The sequence below is a fragment of the Cetorhinus maximus genome, chromosome 19 (assembly GCF_964194155.1).
Source record: "Cetorhinus maximus chromosome 19, sCetMax3.hap1.1, whole genome shotgun sequence".
NCBI lineage: Eukaryota > Metazoa > Chordata > Chondrichthyes > Lamniformes > Cetorhinidae > Cetorhinus > Cetorhinus maximus.
Window position 1 is genome coordinate 36729047 of NC_135897.1, and position 21583 is coordinate 36750629.

A 21583-nucleotide genomic window follows, 5' to 3' on the forward strand; every position below is an offset into this window, starting at 1 on the left:
CTCCTTGTAAAAAAGTTTTACAAATACTTGTAAAACTTTTCATGTTGATTTTGATACTACTTGCAAGTTTATTTCCACAGTCCCTTTTTGTAATTCTCACTGGCCAGAATGTTTCCCTCGTCAGGCAGGCTAGATGGGAGCGAGCAGGGGCAGTCGGGAAGCTGACTGCCGCCCGTGATCGGCTCCGCACCGCGATTTCATGCAGGCGGGCCAATTAAGGCCTGCCCTGCGTGGATCACGAGCGGCAGCGCTCAGCACTACCTGTGTGGGCGGGGGGAGGGAGAGCGGGCCTGGTGTCAGTTCACGCATTCGTGCGAAAGAGCACTTCAATCTCTCTGAGGCACGGAGTGCTTTTTTAAAAAATTAATAAAGACAGTAAAAATTTTAAAAATCATGCCCCCTCATGAGATGGGACGTGTTTTTAATTCCAAAATAAGGTTTTTATTTAACGTTTATTTGCTTTAGGAAACATCATCCTGCTTGTGGATGAGGTTTCCTAAAAAATGTAAAGGCCGCTTGGCCTTTTCGCTTGCCTGCCAACTGTAAGGCTGGACAGGCAGCGTAAATTTGATTTTAATTAGCTTGTTAAATGCCTTAATAGGCCTTTCAATTATCAAATGAAATATCGCGCGAGTGCGTGATGACGCCGGGACACACACCCGCACACCAAGCATCAAATTCTGCCCACTATCTCTTTTTCCACTCTTTGGTGTTCCTTGAATCTTTCTATTTTCAGGAACAGTGCTAAATTCTGCATTCTTGTATTCTTTTTACTTTAGTTTATTTTTATCGCTTACCCCTTTAATCATCCATTGCTGCCTTTTTAGGCTAGTAGAACTCTTACCCCTTAGGAGGTAAAAACTGGTTTTGTATCTAAATAAATTCTTTCATGAACCCTTCTCTCTTCTGTCATTTATCAAGACACTGTCTCATTGCATTGGTATCAGCCTTCCCTAAATCTAGAATCTTGGTAGTTGTTTCCCGATTCTTCCTTTCAAACATTATGTTGAACTCAATTATGTTATAATCGCTATTAGTTAAATTACTTAGCATTATAACACCTTCTCTAGACCCATTTTTTGTTTCTTTACTTGTCCAATTACCACTTTTTTTTTTGCCTTGCACTATCCTCTTTTGTTATTTAATATCTCCTGCCTTCTAACCTATCACAGATCTCCCATTTTGTTCTTCATTCCCCTCTCTTCCCCCTGCCTCTTAACCTGCTATAAACCCACTATAAACCTGTTATATCTCTAAATCTTTCCAGTTCTGATGATAAACCATCAACCAGAAACTGTAACTTTGTTCTTCTTTCTGCAGATGCTGTCTGACCTACTGAGTATTTCCAACATTTTCTGTTCTTAAGATGGACCCTAACCATCTCTCCTTAACGTTGAATAGCAGTACCACCATCACTGTGTCCTCTACCATCAACATCCTGGGGGGGTCACCATAGTGCAGAATCTCAATTGGAATAACTAGTTAAGTGCTTTGGCTACTAATACAAGTTAAAGGCTGGGAATTCTGCACTTCCTGACTGCCGAAAGCCTCTCCATCACTCACAATACACAAGTCAGGAGTGTGATGGAATGCTTGTCACTTGCACTCTAGAAACTCAACACAATCCAAGACAAAGCAGCCTGTTTGACTGGCACTCCAGCCACCACCTTAAACATTAACTCCTACCAACACCAGTGCACCATGACTATAATGTGTACCATCTACAAGATCAACCGTAGCAATTCACCTAAGCTCCTTCAACAGTACCTTCTAAACCCAAAACCTCTACCGCTCAGAAGAACAAGGACAGCAGGTGCATGTGAGCACCACAACCTGCAAGTTCCCCTGCAAGTCACACACCATCCAGACTTGGATATATATTTTCGTTCATTCTTCATTGCTGGCTCAAAGTCCTGGAACTCCCTGCCTGTCAGCACTGTGGGGGCGGGGCCAATGACATCATCCCGGTCCATTTAAATTTTCAGGAAGGCGGGCGGACAGCGAAATCAGCTGTCCGCCCGCCGACCTGTCAATGGTCAATTAAGGCCATTGACAGGCTTATTTAGATTGTTAAAGAAAGGCTGGCGGGCAGGCCAGGAGCCCCAGCGGGCTCCTGATTATTCATGAAACTTCATCCACTGGCAGGATGAGGTTTCATGTCCGTTTTTAAAAAGTTTCATAAAGTTTATGTGTTTCTTATTAACATGTCCCATCTCGTGTGACGTTGTCACATGAGGGGGACATGTTAATAATTTTAATATTTTTTTTATTTTTGGAGTTTTTTTACCTGTCAGTAATCTCCCTGAGACAGCACTTGGTCTCAGGGAGCAGTGAGCTCTTTCACACGCATGCGCGAAAGAGCGCACTTTGAAAGCAGGGGATTCCCTCCCCCCTTGCACAGGAAGTGCATAGCGCATAACGCTTCCTGTTGGGCAGGCCGCTGGGCTGGCCTTAATTGGCCCGCCCACTCAAAATGGCGGCGGGCCCCGTTTCGGCAGCAGAGTTCAGCTGCCCGCCCGCCCACCAAGGGTAAAATTCTGCCCTTACTTTCCTACCTATCTTTGTGTCATCAGCAAATTTAGCAACCATCCTTTTGGTCCCTTCATCCAAGTCATTTATATAAATCGTAAAAAATTGAGGCCCCAGCATTGATCCCTGTGGCACACCACTCATCACTTCCTGCCAACTAGAAAAAGACCCATTTATGCCTACTCGCTGTTTCCTGTTAACTTGTGTAATTATATGCTTTTTCTTTAAGTCTGATACTGTCTTTAACTTTTTTAGTTAATCATGGATGGTGGGCCCTCCCCTTGGAATTTTTCTTTCTCATTGGAATGTATATATTCTGTATATTCTGAAATATCCCTTTAAATGTCTGCCACTGAACCTCTATTGACTTATCCCTTAACCCCATTTTCCACTTCACTTTAGCTAGCTCTGCATTCATGACCTCATAATTGCCCTTATTTAAGTTTAAAATATCAGTCTTGGACGCACTTGTTTCTCCCTCAAAATGAATGTAAAATTCAATTATATTATGATCACTGCTACCTAGGGGTGCCATCACTATGAAGTTGTCAATTAATCCTATCTCACTGTCTAGTATAGCCTGCTCTGTGGTTGACTCCAGAATGTGCTGTTCTAAGGGACTATCCTGAAAACATTCTATGAATTCCTCATCTACACTATCTTTGCCTACCTGATATTTCCAGTATTTCTGTAGATTAAAATCCCCCATGATTATTGCTGTACCTTTCTGACAAGCTCCCATGATCTCTTCTTTTCTACTCTGTCCTGCCACTTAGTTACAATTAGGGCGTCTGCCCACTCTCACAAATGACTTCTTACCTTTGTCATTTCTCATCTCAATCCAAACTACTTCTACATCCTGGTTTCCTGAACTTAGGTCATCCCTCTCTAATGTGCTAATACCATCATTAATTAATAGAGCTACCCCTGCACCTTTTCCTAACTTCCTGTCCTTCCTAAATGTCATGTACCCTTCAATATTCAGGTCCCAGTCTATGGGGAGAATTTTCTCCCTGTCGGGTGGGCCGGTTGGGAGCAGGCGTGAAGCCAATCGGCACTCATGATCAGCTGCATGCCGCCATTTTATGTGGGTGGGCCAATTAAGGTCCACCCAGTGTGACGCGTGCCCGATAGCGCTCAGCGCTACCTGTGTGGGCAGGGGGAGGAGGGAGAATTGGGGCCTGCGCTCTTTCGTGCATGTAAGCGAAAGAGTGCAGAAATCTTCCTGAGGCCTCAGGGAGATTAACTTCAGTTTTAAAGTTTAAAATAAAGAAAGTTGAAAATCATTTACACATGTCCCCATGTGACTGCGCCACATGAACTGGGACATGTTTATGAAATGTTTGAAAAATTTTTATTAATTTAATAAACCCTTCATGAAACATCATCCCGCCCGTGGATGAGGTTTCATGAAAAATGCGAAGGCCGCCTGGGCTCATCGCCTGCCCGCCAACCTTAGGGTTGAATGGGCAGCCCTGTCCAATTGGTTAATTAGTTTTTTAATGGCCTTAACAGGCCTTTAACAGTTCAGTGGGCGCGCAGCCAACTCTGGTGTGTGTCCGCCGAACGACAGATCAGCATGATGCGTGGTGACATTGGGACGCAAGTCCAACGTCACCGTGCGTGATTTTATGTGTCAGCGTGCGGGACCCATGCCTGCACCCCGAACAGAAAATTTTGGCCTATGTCATCCTGTAGCCATGTCTCTGTAATTGCTATCAGATCAAACTTATTTATTCCTATTTGTGCAATCAATTCATCTGTTTTGTTTTGAATGCTACGTGCATTTAGATACAGAGCCTTTAGTTTTGTCCTTTTATTATTTTTGTAGCATCTAGCTTTATCTGCTGATTTACTCTTATAATTGTACTCTCTGTCCCTTCCTGTCACAGTCTGTTTATCATTTCCTATTTGTCTCTACTCTTTGGTTTACCACATCTTCCCAAATTTGATCTCTTGCCCCCACAATTCAGTTTAAAACCCTCTATACTTTCCTAGTTATGCGGCTTGTGAGGACACTAGCCCCAGTGCAGTTCAGGTGTAGACCGTCCCAACGGTACAGATCCCATTTTCCTCAATACTGGTGCCAGTGCCCCACAAACCAGAACCCACCTCCCACACCAGTCCTTCAGCCACGCATTCATTTCTCTAATCTTATTTGTTCTATGCCAATTTGCATGTGGCTCAGGTAAAAATCCAGAAATTATTACCTTTGAGGTTCTGCTTCTTAATTTGGCTCCTCATATTGACTATGCAGAGACTCCTTCCTCATCCTGCAAATGTCGTTGGTACCTACATGGACCGTGACACTGGATCCTCCTCCTCCCACTGAAAATTCCTCGCCAGTTCTGAGCAGATATCCCGAACCTTGGCACCGGGCTGGCAATACATCCATCTGGACTCTCACTCTTTGTTACAGAGAACAGAGTCAATCCCCCTCACTATACTGTCCCCTACTACCACTACATTCCTTTTTGCTCCCCCTACTTCAATGGCTTCCTGTACCACGGTGCCATGGTCAGTTTGCTCATCCATCCTGCAGCCCCCGCTCTCATCCAAACAAGCTGAGAGAACCTCATACCTGCTGGACAATTGCAAAGCCTCACACTCCTACACTCCTGCCCTCTGCCTCACTCGTAGCCACACCATCCTGTTCCTGACCACTGACCAAATCAGAAGACTCTATCCTAAGTGGTGTGACTGCCTCCAGGTAACTTTCCCCCTCCCTGATGTGTCGTGGAGCTGGCAGCTCAGCCTCCAGCTCAATGACTCTGAGCTGAAGTTGCTCAAGCCGCAAACACTTACTGTAAATCACATATGAGCTCCCATGTGCTGCAGCCTTGAATAATCATCTGTACTACCATGTTAATGTGTTTTAAATAATTACTTAATTATATTAATCACTTATTTATGTTGCTTTCTTGTATATTTTATTAACTTTTCCACTAATTTATGCACTATTTTAAACCTTAGGGATAGAATAGAACTTATCTACTCACCAGATACTCACCAAACAGCTAGCTCCTTTCCCTGCAGTAGAGCAAAAACCAATTCCTATGGGGTGAGAAAGATAGAAAAAGGAAACAAACACCTTCTTCCCCCCTTCACCAAACTCCCCCTCTCACCAAACTCCAAGTCTTCACTCAGCTAGCTCAGCTGTACTCTGTTTTAACTATTAACATCTTGACAATTATTTTTGCTGTGTCCAATTTTAAATTATAAAATTATAAATCTTATTTATGAATATGGATACTCCACATGTTACTAGGGCACAAAATTGTCTTATGTCTGTACTGATGAAGTGTTTCTGGTCACAATTTTCTCCACACAATAATCAATTCAGCTCAGAAATTCCTGCTTGAGTTATCAAAATATCTATGTGGGCAGAATAATGGTAGATGAGATCTAACACAAACAAATTTAAAGTAAAACACATGGGAGGGAAAATGGGCAACATAAACACACAATGAATAATGCTGAAATAGATAAGGAGGTAGTTGAGAGATGCCTCACAGCTCCAGGGACCCGGGTTCAATCCTAACCTCAGGTGTCTGTCTGTGTGGAGTTTGCACTTTCTCTCCATGTGTGCATGGGTTTTAGGTTTCATCCCACCATCGAAAGACATGTTGGTCAGGTGGATTGGGAGCGGTAAATTTTCCCCCAGTGTGTGTGTCTGTGTGTGTGTGTGTGTGTGTGTGCCCTGTGATGGACTGGTCCTGGATGTACCCCGACCAGTGCCCACGGCCTGTCGGGATAGGCTCCGACTCCCCGTCACCCTGAATTGGTTGAAGCGGTTCTGAAAAAATGAGTGAGTGAGCGAGGGTAGTTGAAAGAGGCCAGGGAATCTTCATCAACTGGGATAATCAACACACCCAGTAGCGCAGAGTAGCAGTCAACAAAGCCAATAGAATAAAAGCAAAATACTGTGGATTCTGGAAATCTGAAATAAAAACAGAAAAAGAAGACTTCTCTTTAGCTCTGAAGAAGAGTCATATGGACTCAAAACATTAACTTTGTTTCTCTCTCCAGATATGCTGCCAGACCTGCTGAGTTTTTCGTATGTTCTGTTTTTGTTATTAAAGCCAATAGAATGTTTAACTATGTAACCAAAATAGGAGAATATAAGCCAGAAAAAATTGTGTTCCAATAGCAAAATGGTCCATATGGACTGCATCTGGGGGCTGTGTCTAGTTATGGTTGTTGAGGAACAAGGGGAACTTTGAATCACAGGAAACAGCAAAAAGAGTCATGAGGCTGATCTTTAGGGAAGGTTGGAGACATTTGGGGGTTTCAACCTTGAAAAGGATGTGAAAGGTGATCATGTAAAAATGTTAAGAGAATGAAAAACATAAATCAAAAATACCATTTTAAACTGAACTGCATGAGCTGGACTAGGAAACACCACCTCATACTAGCGGGTGGCCAATTTAGAACCAGTATCAGGCAATTACTCTTCAAAGAGCGACCAAACTTGGAAATTGACATCTAGGTTAAACAGTAATGGAGGTAAAAATGTAAGAAATGTTTAAGGAACAATGGCCTGAAGTTTGAAATGAGAATAATGTTGAGGCTACCAGTGGTCACTGTTATAACGGAGGAAATCTAACAGCCAACTTCTGAAGTACTCATGTGCAGTTAAACATAGAAATCCAGAGGTTGTTATCAAAGATGCTGAGTTCCTCCATAGGGTGCACATAGTTCTTGCTGATATGACTGAAATGACTGAAAAGGCATGCACTTGCTGTATTAGCTGACCAGTTCTGCACTAAGAATGGCTGTAAAGGTTAGAGCTGGTGTAATCAGGAGTGAGTTTTTAACCAGATGATAAGTGATAATTATAGTAGAACAGCCTCTCTGGCCCTGAAAAAGTAATTTTAAAAGTGCGGAGTCTCTTTCCCTCAGAAGAAAATTAGTGTTGGAGATTCAATGAAAAATTTAAAAAATGTTTTTGTAAGCATTCTGCCTGTCTCTTTTTTTCTCTCTCTCTTAATCCCATCTACATTTCCCAATCTTTGTTTTGCCTTCCTTGTGCATCATTTATGTTTTCAGCTTTATGGTTTTGGTTTGGATGCTAAGGGCTAGAAATGTTTATGTTCCATTTTCTGGGTGCAGTGCACATGGTTCTTGACCTACAAAGCCTGGTCCGAACAAGAGGAGCAGCATGCAAATTTGGTGCATCCACCTCATCTGCATTGTTGTAGTGTAGGAGCAGGTCCAGCACTGCTATCTTTTCCTTTGTGCTGTCAGCTGCCTATGTGCTCAGCAGGGTACTGAGCTGCATTGTGCAGACATCACGTGGTGCAGCCAGCCTGCTCTTCTTAGAGGTGGACTGTCCCTCTTAGAGGGAAGCTACACTGAATAATATTGGTGGAACATAAATGATGGAAAAGTGATCACCAAGGCAGAAAGAGGGTTCCAGGGTGGTAGATGCAGTGTTGGAGGTATTGATTGTGGGGTTAGGTAGGAGGAAGTACACCATAGTTTCACAGGGGGTCAGGATGCCCTCAAGGATCAACCTGAGAAGAAAGTGGGAGCAGGTGGCCAGTGAAATCAATGCCAGCACTGTCAGTAGTGCCACAAGAAGTGTAATGACTTCATACAGGTGGTCAAGGTCAGTGAATGCATATTCACGTGACATCTCCTACTCATTAAACCATTTGGTGAACAAGGACACATGCAGCTCCTGGGCCCTACAGAGCAGACAGCTCTCAGCATCAGGGGCCAGCAGTGTCATGCAGCAATGCTGGGAATGTTGAGTTATGTTCCTGCCTCATGCTCCTTCTTAGCTCCCACCTCATGTTCCTCCTGCTATCTGACAGAAAAACAGAAAATGTTCAGCAGGTCTGGCAGTATCTGTGGAAAGAGAAACAGAGTTAATGTTTCAGGTCGTGACCTTTCATCAGAATCTGTTCTCCTCAATGCTCCTCCCCTCCTAGGTGACACAAACAGCCCAGTCTGCACTGCACATCTGAAGGCCACACTCTAGTCCCACCTCCTGGTTTGCACATTCACATTATTTCACAAATATCCTGAATATTCTACACAGACCACCACAGCACCCCTCCGCCCCCCACCATCCCACTGCCCCCCACCCCCATCTCCGCGATTCACAGACCCTAGATGGACACATCGGCTTAGAGAAAATCTTTGCTGGCAAGCCTGCAAGAGGTATGTGGGAAGCTATCAGCGAGCTGAGCAGCAAGTGCTGATCCTTTGCCATGGAGAGCAAAATCCAGGTCATTTGGATGAAGCAATGATGGAGAAATTAAGATGCACCAGTTGGCCTTCCACTTTCATGATTACCTTACGATCTTGACGTTCAATCAAAATAATCCAAGCTGCAATTCTTGCCATTAAGATATAATAGCAGTTGTAAGACTGGGAATACATGTTCAGAAAGGCATTGATTCAAGTGGACTAAAATGGTTTGAGGTTCATTTATGCAAGTCACTCATGCAACAGTTACTGCACCACTTCCATTCTGTCACGTTTCTCTCCAAAATCTAATGGAAAAAGTGAAAGAATTGCCTTTCTTGATTAACTCAGGAGCATAGCATACATGATTAACACAGGTAGGAAGAATGCATTACTACTTTAAAAGTAAAAGAATAAGAAGGTGTCAGGTGAAGAATATGAAATATAGCAGTGTAGTGGTTGTTGAATAATAATACACTAAAAGTATTACAGAATGGGCATTAATTATATTTGTTTTTCCACTTAATGCTTGACCTCAACTAAATAACACAGGACGATGCAGAGCAAGGACTGTGGCATTCAACAGCTGAGGAAAAATGGAGGGAGTGAATGTCAGAAGAGACAACAATGACCATGTGGTGTCTGGTGGACCCCAGGAGCTAGCTAACTTCCAGGGATACTTGCGATCATCTGGAAGCAGTCTGCATAACCCCATCAGCTCAGCTGTCCAACCAGGCAAATGGAAAAGCTAAAAGTACAAAGTAAAAGGGGAATCTTACCCAAATATCATAAAAAGAGTTAACAAATAAAACAAGCACAACGTCTTAAACCTACATTGTTGGGTGACTTTTTCCATAAAATCGATGCTCTATAAGTATACAGAGGGCACCTAACTTTTCGGCAAATGTTAACCAGGCGCCATAGTCCATCCATGCAGGGTTTGCAGTTCCCTCTCCACCAATCATCAGAAAGACAGGACCCCCAGTCTGATAAAATGTATCGTTGATATAAAATCTCTGGGAAAATAAAAGCAAAGATGGACTAGTACTGGTTTGTCATTTATTTGAAATTTACTCTAAATGTACACTCATTATTACTTCAAAAATATTAAATTCTAAATTAATTACTGAACGAAAGACCAAGAAACTAGACCAAAATTTTGCATCATCGCCAATAACAGCAATAAGTAATAACTACGACAGTCGGTCTCTTGGAAGTAGACTCCTGTTATTTTATGGTAGATTATTCCAACAAAAAAGGAACAGTCATAACCAAATGGCTTGGCCAAGACACTGCACCCTCAAGGATATTAAGTACATCAGTCATACAAATGTTCACATAATTACATATAGGCAATTACCTGATACTGCTGCCACAATGGTTTAAAAGGTGCTCCTGTATGCTACCCTTTGGAGATGGAAAAAACTGGATTTTTGGCTAATTGTACTGTCGTTGTGAACCTTTGTAATGTTAGTACACCAATACCCCATTTTAAGAAATCTCAAGTAGCATAGTTTTGTTATTAAGTAGTTAACAAGTTACTAACGATTTATTTGTTGTGTGTACTGCTTACCCCATTATAAAGTAGCTGGCCAAAGTAATCAATACCTATCTTTATTATGGACTGAGTTAAAAATATCCTGGACTTGGCACAGAGTGCTCAATTGGGCCTTTGATCCACTGTTCAACACCTGCAACATTCTGCACATGTCCATGGAGAGCTCGAGAAGGTGAGCTACTAGCAAGATTCTGCATATGTGCAAATGATCCAAGTTATGTTAAACTGGTACATTACCTGGTGTTGCTTTATGTTGCATCATAATTTTACCCTGTAATATGTGAGTAAAGTTTGCAAGATGGCCAGCAAACATGAAGTAACAAGGGGGTGGTGGCATAGCGATGTTGTCACTGACTAGTATTCCAGAAACCCAGGGTAATGCTCTCCCACCATGGCAGATGGTGAAATTTGAATTCAATAAAAATCAGGAATTAAAAGTCTGATGGCAACCATTGTTGTAAAAACTCATCTGGTTCACTGATATCCTTTAGGGATGGAAATCTGATGTCCTTACCTGTCTGGCCTACATGTGACTCCAGACCCACAGAAATGTGGTTGACTCTTAAATGAACAAGGGCAATTAGGGATGGGCAATAAATGTTGGCCTAGCCAGCGATACCCACATCCCACGAATGAATAAAAAAATGGATTCCACTACTACCAAAAGGTAGAGGAAACCATTACTTTGGAACAGAAATTCATGATGACACTGATGAGAAGGCAGTAACTATAGCAAATTCACCTGGCCTTCCACTAATGACTATGTGCACCATCAAGAAGAATAAAGATAAGTGGCCAAAGTTGTAACTTTTGGCCAGGACATTGTTCGAATCTGAATGAACTCTCCAAAGAAGTCCATGTAGAATACCTCCTAAACACACCACTCCTTGGTAAAACTGCCATGTTCAAGGCTTACTTACTACCTGGGTGCGACTTCGCACAACTCATCAAGATGACAATACCCAAGTTCTAGCATGCCTACAACATTGTTCAGGCAATTAACAACATTGCAAATGCTTGGAAGGAGGTAAAACAGTCAACCATAAGTGGTGTTTGGTATAAGTGGTGTTTCTTGAAGGTGTTCATGACTTCTGCAGCTTCAACGAGCCTATTGAATCTATTTGCCGAGACATGGTCAACAAGGTAGGATTTTCTGAAGTAGACCAAGATAATGAAGAGAAGGTGCTGGAGTCCTATGGCCAACAAGGAGCTGATGCAGCTTCAGCAGAAGCGAATGGTATCAGGGGAAGATGAAGAGGAGGAAGTATTCCAAAGCAAGCAACCAACAATGCAACGCATGTTAGAGGCTTTCAAACTCATTGATTGAAATTTTTTGAAGATAATAATTCCTATTTGGAAAGAAGTTTAAAGGTCAGCAGAGAGAGTTAAAAAGATCATCAGCTGCTACAGGGAGTTGTACCAAGTAAAGCAAAAGCACAACAGCTTAGTTGAGCATTCTTTAAACAGGCACAGCAACCAAAACATGAGACAGAAGAAAATCCTCCACCTTCCATCTCCGAGTAACTCCTTCCAACCTCATTGATGGTGACTGCTACTTGTTTTTGTGTATTGCGCATTGTGTTTTGTTTATATTTGGCTTATAAATGAGGTGTGTTTCATGTTTATGTGACATATTGAGGCCGAAAATCTTGGGTTAAAAATGCATCTCCCGGTATTATATACGTTTAAATGGGAAAATTTGCTTTGATATATGTCACAAAGAGATATTAATGTGTATAATGTTATTGGAAATTATTTTTTTAAAATAGAATGCGAGTGGGAGGTCTGTGTCTAGGTGTGTGTCTTTGCATGTCTTAACTGGATTAAAACCAGCTAGTCTGGGTGCTTTGATGTATAGTAGTTTTGAGATGTTAATTGGGTGAACAGTCAGGAGAATAGTAAAAAGTGTTCATTTACATTTGTTTTATAAACCATTCAAGACTGCAGGTAAAATCTTGCACCTAACTAGAAGAAGCCAAACAATGTGTTTATTTTTTTCAGCTTACTAATAAAATTGGTGCTATGAAAGGGATTTTATTGTTGGAAGAGCTGAAGTTCAAAAGACCTAGTGATTCTTTGGAAAATTTGCATTCAAAGGGAAAGCTAGGTATATAAACAAAGGAGTTTGTGTGTGTAAGGTAGAGGCATTTAAGACCTAACCAGCCTGTACGCATCCAACCAAGCTACGAAGGAACCTCATTTGGAATTCATAAGGTCAAATTTGCTTTGTCTGGTGTCTATTTAAAGTATATGGGTCACTGTTGCCTTAGTGGAGATTTACCTGGGGCTGATTAATTTGGGGATTTGTTAAAAAGTTATTATCGTAGCAATTTGTAGCCATGTGTATGTGTTTAGTTTGTTTCTAAATTATTAAATGTTTAATTTAGTTTTATATAAAAACCAAGAGGCTCAGTAGTCTTATTCCTACTGAATTCAAGGTCTGTATCTCAAAATTACAAATTGCAAAAATGGATTATGACAGTTGTTTCAAGTTTCCCTCTGGGATTTGAACAACTCAGCCTTTGCCATCGGCAATGTCATAATATATAAGTCATATCAATTTAAGTAATGGTTTCCAGAAACTTATCAACTACTTAAAATGGGGTGTTCCTGTATAATACAATTTTGAGATAAGGTCACAGGAGACAATGGAACAAGAAAATACAGTTTGACTCATTTGCAATTTACTATCAAATTATCAATGTTTTCTACCCTTTAAACCCTAGATGGAAACTTATGCATAAGTATTCCAGGATTCACAAAGGCAATAAAAAAAACTCTACACTATTCATTAGGGCTTAGATTTCTGTTACTCAATCCTGATCTTGCACCATGCATAACCAACATTACCCCATGCCCAATATTCTTATATTGCAGAATTTAATAACTTATTTCCTTATATTTTGTTTCATTCATTCATGGGATGTGGGCATCACTGGCTACACCGGCATGTATTGCCCATCCCTAATTGCTCTTGAGGAGGTGGTGGTGAGCTGCCTTTTTGAACCACTGCAGTCCAGGTGGTGTAGGTACACCCACAATGCTGTTAGGGACAGAGTTCCAGGATTTTGACCCAGCGACAGTGAAGGAACGGTGATATATTTCCAAGTCAGGGTGGTGAGTGGTTTTAGAGGAACTTCCAGGTGGTGATGTCCCCATGTGTCTGCTGCCCTTGTCCTTCTAGATGTAGCGGTTGTGGGTTTGGAAGATGCTGTCTAAGAAGGTTTGGTGAGTTCCTGCAGTGCATCTTGTAGATGGTACACACTGCTGCCACTGTGCGTCAGTGGTGGAGAGAGTGAATATTTGTGGAAGGGATGCCAATCAAGCTGGCTGCTTTGTCTTGGATGGTATCAAGCTTCTTGAGTGTTGTTGGAGCTGCATCCAGGCAAGTGGGGAGTATTCCATCACACTCCTGACTTGTGCCTTGTAGATGGTGCACAGGCTTTGGGGAGTCAGGAGGTGAGTTACTTGCTGCAGGATTCCTAGCCTCTGATAGATCTTATAGTGGAAATTATGAAAAATCTCAGTTAAAACAATAGCACTGGCTCTGTAAAGCAAGTTTTTGTATATTTTCATTATTATTTCAATAATGCTGTATTAAGTTAAAGCCGAGTTATAGGTGATTGAATCACATGACTATACATTATATAGAATATTCTGGGAACTGAAGACTTGCCACATTATAGTAGCAAGCATTTTGTTAAAAATCAGCGATACTTCTTTGAAAATATAGCGCAGAAAATCCTGTATCCCCTTACTTACAGTCTATTTTATATGTAGATATGTGTATATCTTTTAACAGAGAACAACCACTGGATTACGCTGGACAATTTATTATTCACTCAAATCCTCTGTACTTCTGGAATGAGTAAACACTTTCGTTCATGCATGAAAGGTTACCTGTTTCCAAACCCTCCCATCAGCGGCGTTGAAATGATCCAGTTTCTGGATGAACCATTGCTCAGAACCTTTAAAATGCGGTCTCTGCCGTAAAATTCGGAGGTACCTCGATTTGTGAAAACCTGAAGCACACCATTCACAGGAAACCAAAAGAACAATTGACAGCACAAAACGAGTCATCCTCATTACCGCTATAGCTGCACTACAAAGTCAGGGTCATAATCATTATATGGAGACGTTTATCATGATGATGAAGCCTGATGAAAAGCAAAAACTATTTGGATCAGCGGACGCTAGAACAGTGACATCTGGCAGGCGCATCGTGTACATTCATTTCAACTTACTACTCGTGATTAATAACGTAACACTCCGAGCAGAATTGGCAGTCAAAGTAATAATCACAATTGTACTGCTTCGGCATCACAACTGACTGAGTGACATCACAAAGCTGTTAGAATTAAGTTCTATGAATAAGCAATGCGTTTGTAAAACACTGACACATTAGATATACCCCATACAATTCTCCTTTACTCCTCCCAAAAATAAGATTTAGACTTCAAACTTGGAATCTAACCCTCTTCCCATTTGCTCCAACAGTGAAAGTGACAGTCTCCATGGATTTTCATGGAGCACATCTTAAGATCAGTCTTCAACTACTTCTTTAACTCCTAACTCCTCAGTAGTGGTCTAGTTATTACCAAATGTAAACACTTTTGCTGCTACCTCACAGGCAATCAAGTGGATTTTAAAAATATTATGTTCTATTGTTTAGTGTGGTATATTCTGTTCATGGTCACATGGTATTCTAAATTAGAGTCATATTTGCAGACCCAGAGTTTATAAGTCTGCTGCCAGCCTATTGAAAACATATTTACCATAAATGCTTTGAGCTGGCCATTTTCTGGGATCTAAATCAAGAGACTGCTGTAAAAGGCCATTATGAAATAATTTGTACTTATATGGCATTTTTACACATCCTTAGAATGTCCTGAAGATCTTACAAGCATTACTGTTAGAAATGCAGCTAATGTTGTCATGTATTACATAGAATTAGGGTGGGATTTTCAGGCCCCACCTCCCCCCTGCACCCCCCACCCCCCCACCCCCGCCAGGATCATCTGGTCCTGCCAAAAGTCATAAGTCAATGGACTTTAGGCTGGGCCGCCAGGCCCACATCCTGGTCTTAGATTGAATTTATAGCACAGAAACAAGCCATTTGGCCCTATCAGTCTGTGCCTCCTCCTTATTTCATCTAACCCAATCTGCACATCCTGCTGTACCTTTCTCTCTCATTCACTTACCTAGCATGTTATTTCCTTCAGCTACCCTACGTAATAGTAACTTTCATATTCTAATCACAATTGTGTAAAGATGTTTCTCCCGAATTCTTAATTGGATTAATTAGTGACTATCTTGAATTGATGGGCCTTAGTTTTGGACTCCCCACAAATGCAAAAATCTTCTGTACATCTACCCTGTTAAAACCTTCATAACTCCAATTTGGTCACCCTTCAGCATTCTCTTTTCTGGAGAAAAGAGCTTCACTCTGTTCAAGCTTTCCTGGTAGTATAACCAGGAAAAACCTCTCAGATGTTTTATTGCTTGTAATTCTTTTTGCATCTTCTTCAGTGTCTCTATATCCTTTTCGTTGTGTGAGGATGAGAACAGTATACAGGAGTGCAAGTCTGATCTAACCAACATTCAATACAGGTTTAATATAATTTTTCTGCTTTTCAGTTCTATTCTGCTAGAATTAGAAAGAAATTAGGGCAACCAGTTTACATGTTATAATGTCCCACAAACAGTTTAATAAGATGAATGAACAGTTAATATATTTTGGTGTAAATTTTTAGTAGTAACTTTGAATGGATAAAAATATGATTTATTCTTAATTTTCACTGAGAGTTTGTTGACTATTAAAAGCAAAAGATGAGAAGAAAATGACATGAGGATACCATTGCAATTTTGGGGACAGTCAGGAAATAGCATCCAAAGGGTGCGTTAAATTGTGCTGATTAAGTTAGGTTTCAAAGGCTACAAATTCAGTGCCAGGTGCTGGGAAGGGCACTAGCAGGGGGTACATTGCATGTGCTGGAAGTGAGCCAACCAGCTACACCGTGATGTGAAACAGCCATTCTGACTTCTGTGGCACACATTTCTGAAAGTCTCTCTTCAGATGTTGCCCCTCTCTCCTTTAAATCTGCCGTCACCACCCCTCTCCGCAAAAAAGCAACCCTTGACCCCACGTCCCTGCAAACTATCACCCCATCTCCAACCTTCCTTCCCTCTCCAAAGTCTGTGAACATGTTGCCACCCAAATCCGTTCCCATCTTCCCCGGAACTCCTTGTTTAAATCCCTCCAATCAGGTCTTGAAACCGCTCTTATCAAAGTCACAAATGACATCCTATATGTCTGTGACAAAGGTAAACTTTCCCCCCTCGTCCTTCTCAAGCTGTCTGCTGCCTTTGACATGGTTGGCCACACCACCCTCCTCCAACACCTCTCCACTGTCATCCAGCTGGCTGGAACTGTTCTCATGTGGTTCCATTTTGTTAAAATCTATCTAATCGTAACCAGAGAAATGCCTGCATTTGCTTCTCTTCCTGCTCCCACACCATGACTTCTGGTGCCCCCAAGAATTTATCCTTGGCCCCTTCTTATTTCTCGCCTACATGCTGCCTCTTGGCAACAGCATCCAAAGGCACAGCTTTAGCTTTTACATGTCCGCTGATGACACCCAGCTCTACCTCACCACAATCTCGCTTAACTCCTCCACTGTTGTTAAATTACCAGACTGCTGATCTGACATCCAGTACTGGATAAGCAGATATTTCCCCCAATTATATATCGGGAAGACAGAAGCCATTGATTTTGGCCCCCATTCCAAACTCCGTTCCCTAACTACTGACTCCATGCCTCTCCCTTGCGACACTCTGACAGTAAGCTAGTCAATTTCTCAACCTTGGTGTCACATTTGATCCTAATTTGAGTTTCCAACCTCATATTTGTGCTATCACCAAGACTGTGTCTTTCTGCTTTTGTAACACTGTCTGACTTTGCCCCTGTCTCAGCTCACCTGCTGCTGAAACCCTCATCTATGCCTTTGTTACCGCTAGACTCAACTATTCCAATGCACTCCTGGCTGGTCTCCCACATTTTACCATCTATAAACCTGAGGTCATCCAAAACTCTGCTGCCCATGTCTTAACTCGTAGCAAGTCCCGTTCCCCATCACTCTGTTTGCCCCCATGTGGACTGATCTATATTTGGCTCCCAGTAAAGCAACATCTTGATATTAAAATTCTCATCCTGGTTTTCAAATCCTTCCACGGCCTTGCCCCTCCAAATCTCTGTAATCTCCCCTAACCTCACAATCATCCAAGATATCGGTGCCCCTCTAATTCTGGCCTCTCATGCATTTCCAATTATAGGTGTTCCATCATTGGTGATCCTGCCTTCAGTTGTCTCGGCCCTTAGCTCTGGAATTCCCACCCTACACTTCTCCACTTTTACCTTGCTTTCCTCCTTTAAGACACTCCTTAAAACCTACCTCTTTGACTAAACCTTTGATCATCTGACCTAATATCTCCTTAAGTTGCTCGGTGTCATGCTTTGTTTTATGATGCTCCTGTGAAGTGTCACATATCTTTGAGAAAGTTGTGGCTTCAATTTATTAGTTTTTTTTCCCCCCAAAGGGGTTAAAGGGGTTTTGGTGCAGTCTGAAGTAGAATTATGGTGTACACTTGAGTACTATACAAATGCAAATTTTTCTTTGTTATCATGTTACTCCTTCTATGCTACTTTCATTTTGTAATGGAACACTCATTCTCCAATATGAGCTACATTACATTGGTAATATATGGTGATGCAATACAACATTATTTGCACAGTCTTCTGTAAGACTCATTTCTTCATGTGTTATGCATTACTGCTGATTGATCCTGAGTCAGTAGGACTTTTAGCAGTGCTTCAGAAATGTACAACAGCAGAAAATCTCTTCAACTCAGTTGAAATTAAAACAATTGAAACAGAGACCGAAGCAGAAAAGATTTTCAAGAACATTTCCTATCAGAGTGGCAAGAGCAAAGCACAACAGCTTTCTGTCAGAAGAAAATATCTAAAAATATAGATATATTTTTGTAACTTTGGAAGCGGTAATAAATTCTGTAGCCCAAAAGACATTGGTTTAGATTTCCAAGCAGAATGTCACAGATTCAGGTCCCAGTGATTTCACTCAAATTTATCCACTATGACTTCCATTCTTCACAAGGTCACTGGGAACAGCCTTAAAGGTCAAAACGCTTCATCATAAAGGAGGAAAAAAAATGGAAATTCCATCTGACCACTGCCACATGTGCATTGTATGTGACCTTAACACAAAACTGCTCTGACTATATATAAATTCCGCAATCACAGCTGTCAGCAAATATAAAATAAATCACATGACAGTATAAGGCCTTCATTTATGGAAGGTGGAGAAGAAATTTTAAAGAAAGCTTTAGAAAGGTATATTCTTCCAATTATCTAGGTATACAATAGTTTGAGTCAGCAAGAATTGCAACTCAATTTCTAAAACCTTAAGGCAAGCTTGGGAAGAATTGGCTTAACTTTATTACACCTCTATAAAGGTTTAGCTGCTTCTGCGAATAGTAACTTTAACTCCTTTTATTGAAACAGCTTCCTCCTTGGTGTCCATACCACGGTGCATGGTGCCACGTACAGTCAGAATCTGAAAATATATCAAAATCATCAATAATTCCAGTTCCAAAATACATCTGTCCTCATGTTAATTTGATTCAGATCACAGAAAAAGAAATAAGAATTTAACTTATGAGGTCACAGTTATACTGAATCTAGCATGTCAAAAAGCTTGGATACAGATGTTGAAGTCCACTTCCCGTGGCTAATTCTAAATATTAAATGGAACATTCGAGCTTTTTTTAAATATCACTTTCCATAGTATTACAATATTTTGGCTGTCAATGTGAACTCAATTTGGCATTTTGAGTTGATCTCTTTGATAGGGCCTCCCTCCCATCATTCAGCTTTAGTGCATATGGAAACCAGACCAAAATCTGGGGCACATGAGTTATAATGCTACATTTGCACTGTTGTCCACCCAAAACATTTGCATTGACACAAAGTGGTAAAGCTTCCAAAGCCAATGGTTATATATAATTATAGCATACAAGCAATTACTGTTTTTTTAACAGCAACAATTAAGCACACACAGAAAAATTACATTTCCATATAAAAATATTGCACCTTATAAGGCTGGCTCCATGGCCCTTTTCCAGTCACATTCACTGCACGGACCCGGAACAAGTACTCAGAGTTGGTGTTCAGGTTAGTAGCAACAAAGTTTGTGCGCCTGATTCCAGAGAAGACTCCAGCTTGATACTGAGGTATAGCCATCTCCTTGTCAACAGATATTATCTCTTGGAACTGCAGTTCAAAAAAAAATACAGTGTGTTCTTCCACTGGAAACATCCATTTCACCTGTTTAAAACAAAAGTAAAATAGATGGTAAACTAAAAAGAAATATTTGTAGCTGACATGCCCTGATGTACTAAATAACACACAAGCACAAAATCATGGATTTGAGTATTAAGAATAACTACTGCTTTTTGTCTATCTACCACTGTCAGGAATATATTTTCCTGGCATGACCACCAAATGGGAAGTGGAATGCAGTTGAGGATTTTCAATTGCAGAAGACAAGGAAACTTAACAACTAATGGTCCTGCGGTCATTTTACTGATGCAGAGTAGTATAGCTTGTCAGCACTCACTGTCTACACTCTTATGTGTAGAATAAATGCTGAAGCATGTTGTGAAATTAAAACTGTACCCCAGCACCAATAAGAACTGCAACACAGTGATTTATGTATATGAATCTGAAACTTCTTCAACTGAGTCAAAACAAAAGCAATCACAAAGCTACAAATGAGCAATGACACAAGCTGAATAAGATATAGTTCATTAGAGTAACAATTTGTGGCACATTTGAGATGGTGCACAGGTTTGGACCTGCAAATCCCATGCAATTTAGCTAATGAGTTTAACTGCTTCACTTTGGAAAAGCACCAAGCAGAGGAGAAAATCTATGGAGTCTCATCCCCAGGATACTCTCAGACGCCCTCAAATGGTATTTTTCTGAGTTGCACTGACAGTGAGTTACCACTTAGCTTTTAGAATGAAAGTATCCAAATGGGAAAATTGAAAGAAAATGAGTTCTTGCCTGCAAACCACCTGAACCCCTGCTACTCCCGAAACAAACCACCATCACTCACTGTCCAAATTCAGTACCTGAAAGATACAGAGCACACTGTTCATAAACATTTGATTCCCTGTATCGGTTGAATTAACTAATCTCAGGTGAGGTGGCTATGGAAGTGTTGTAGCTTCCTTGGGCTGGTGTGGTAATTATGGTTTTTAGAAACGTAGAACTGTAGTTTTAAGAATAATCCTGTGTTGAAAGATCACATGATCTGTGTAAACCAATGAGCTAGCAGTGCAGGGAAGCTCTGGAGAGAGTTCTTCTTTAGTTATAAAGTTGGATGTAGTTACTGCTGCTGACTTGTAAATAAAGTTAAATGTGCCCACCAAGAAAAGTTGTCTGGACGATCAACTCTATAACAAACTGGTGACGAGGATGGGATCAGATCCATTGCTGTATCTCATCCAGCGATTGTCAGTATCTAAGTTCATTAAAAAAGAAAGGAAGATATACTTATCCGAGATGCCACAGTTTGGCAAATTGATCCCTTTGAGTCAGTCACAGACGACTGGTCTCAATATATAGAAAATCTTGCGTTCTACTTTCAAGCCAATGAAATCATGGAGGGAGGAAAAGAGGAGAGTGATTCTCCTAAGTATTTGTGGGAGCAAGACCTACAGTTTAATTAGAAGCTTGACAGCCCCCTGTGCCCCAGGTTCAAAGACTTTCAGTGAATTAATAGCTTTCATTAAAGGACATTTTCAACCCAAGCCCTGAGTCATAATTCAGAGGTTCAGGTTCAATTCACAGAATGGACCCCCGGGGGAGACCACTGCTACCTATGCAGTGAAATTAAAACAACTATTGGAATATTGTGATTTTGGTGAAACCCTGAATGACATGATCAGAGATCATTTGGTATGTGGCGTGCAGGAGGATGCTATTCAGCGAAGATTGCTGGCTGAAGTGAATCTTGATTTTAAGAAAGCGTTAGAAATAGCACTTGCAATGGAAAGCACTGTTAGGGATTCACAAACAATTCAAGAGGCGCAAAATGGTGCCGTTCTCCTGGTTGGGTGGGAAGAGTCAGCCGAAAGTGGGGCAAAAAGCCAAGACTCCACCGGGAAGTAGGAAACAGCCCCTGCTAACAGAAAAATGAGAGGAAACAACTGAGCAACAAA

The 21583-nt window shown here is 41.2% G+C and overlaps 1 protein-coding gene across 1 annotated transcript in view; it reads right to left on the reverse strand.

Annotated features, from left to right (window-relative positions):
• The window catches only part of prss59 (serine protease 59, putative), a 70752-nt gene extending 56384 nt beyond the window's left edge, over positions 1-14368 (reverse strand). The window contains exons 1-2 of the mRNA XM_078564428.1: positions 14183-14368; positions 9559-9740 (exon numbers count right to left, since the gene is read on the reverse strand). Coding sequence (XP_078420554.1) covers positions 9559-9740; positions 14183-14368 — 368 coding nt within the window. The remainder of the gene's footprint in view (positions 1-9558; positions 9741-14182) is intronic.
• Between the last annotated feature and the right edge of the window lie 7215 nt (positions 14369-21583).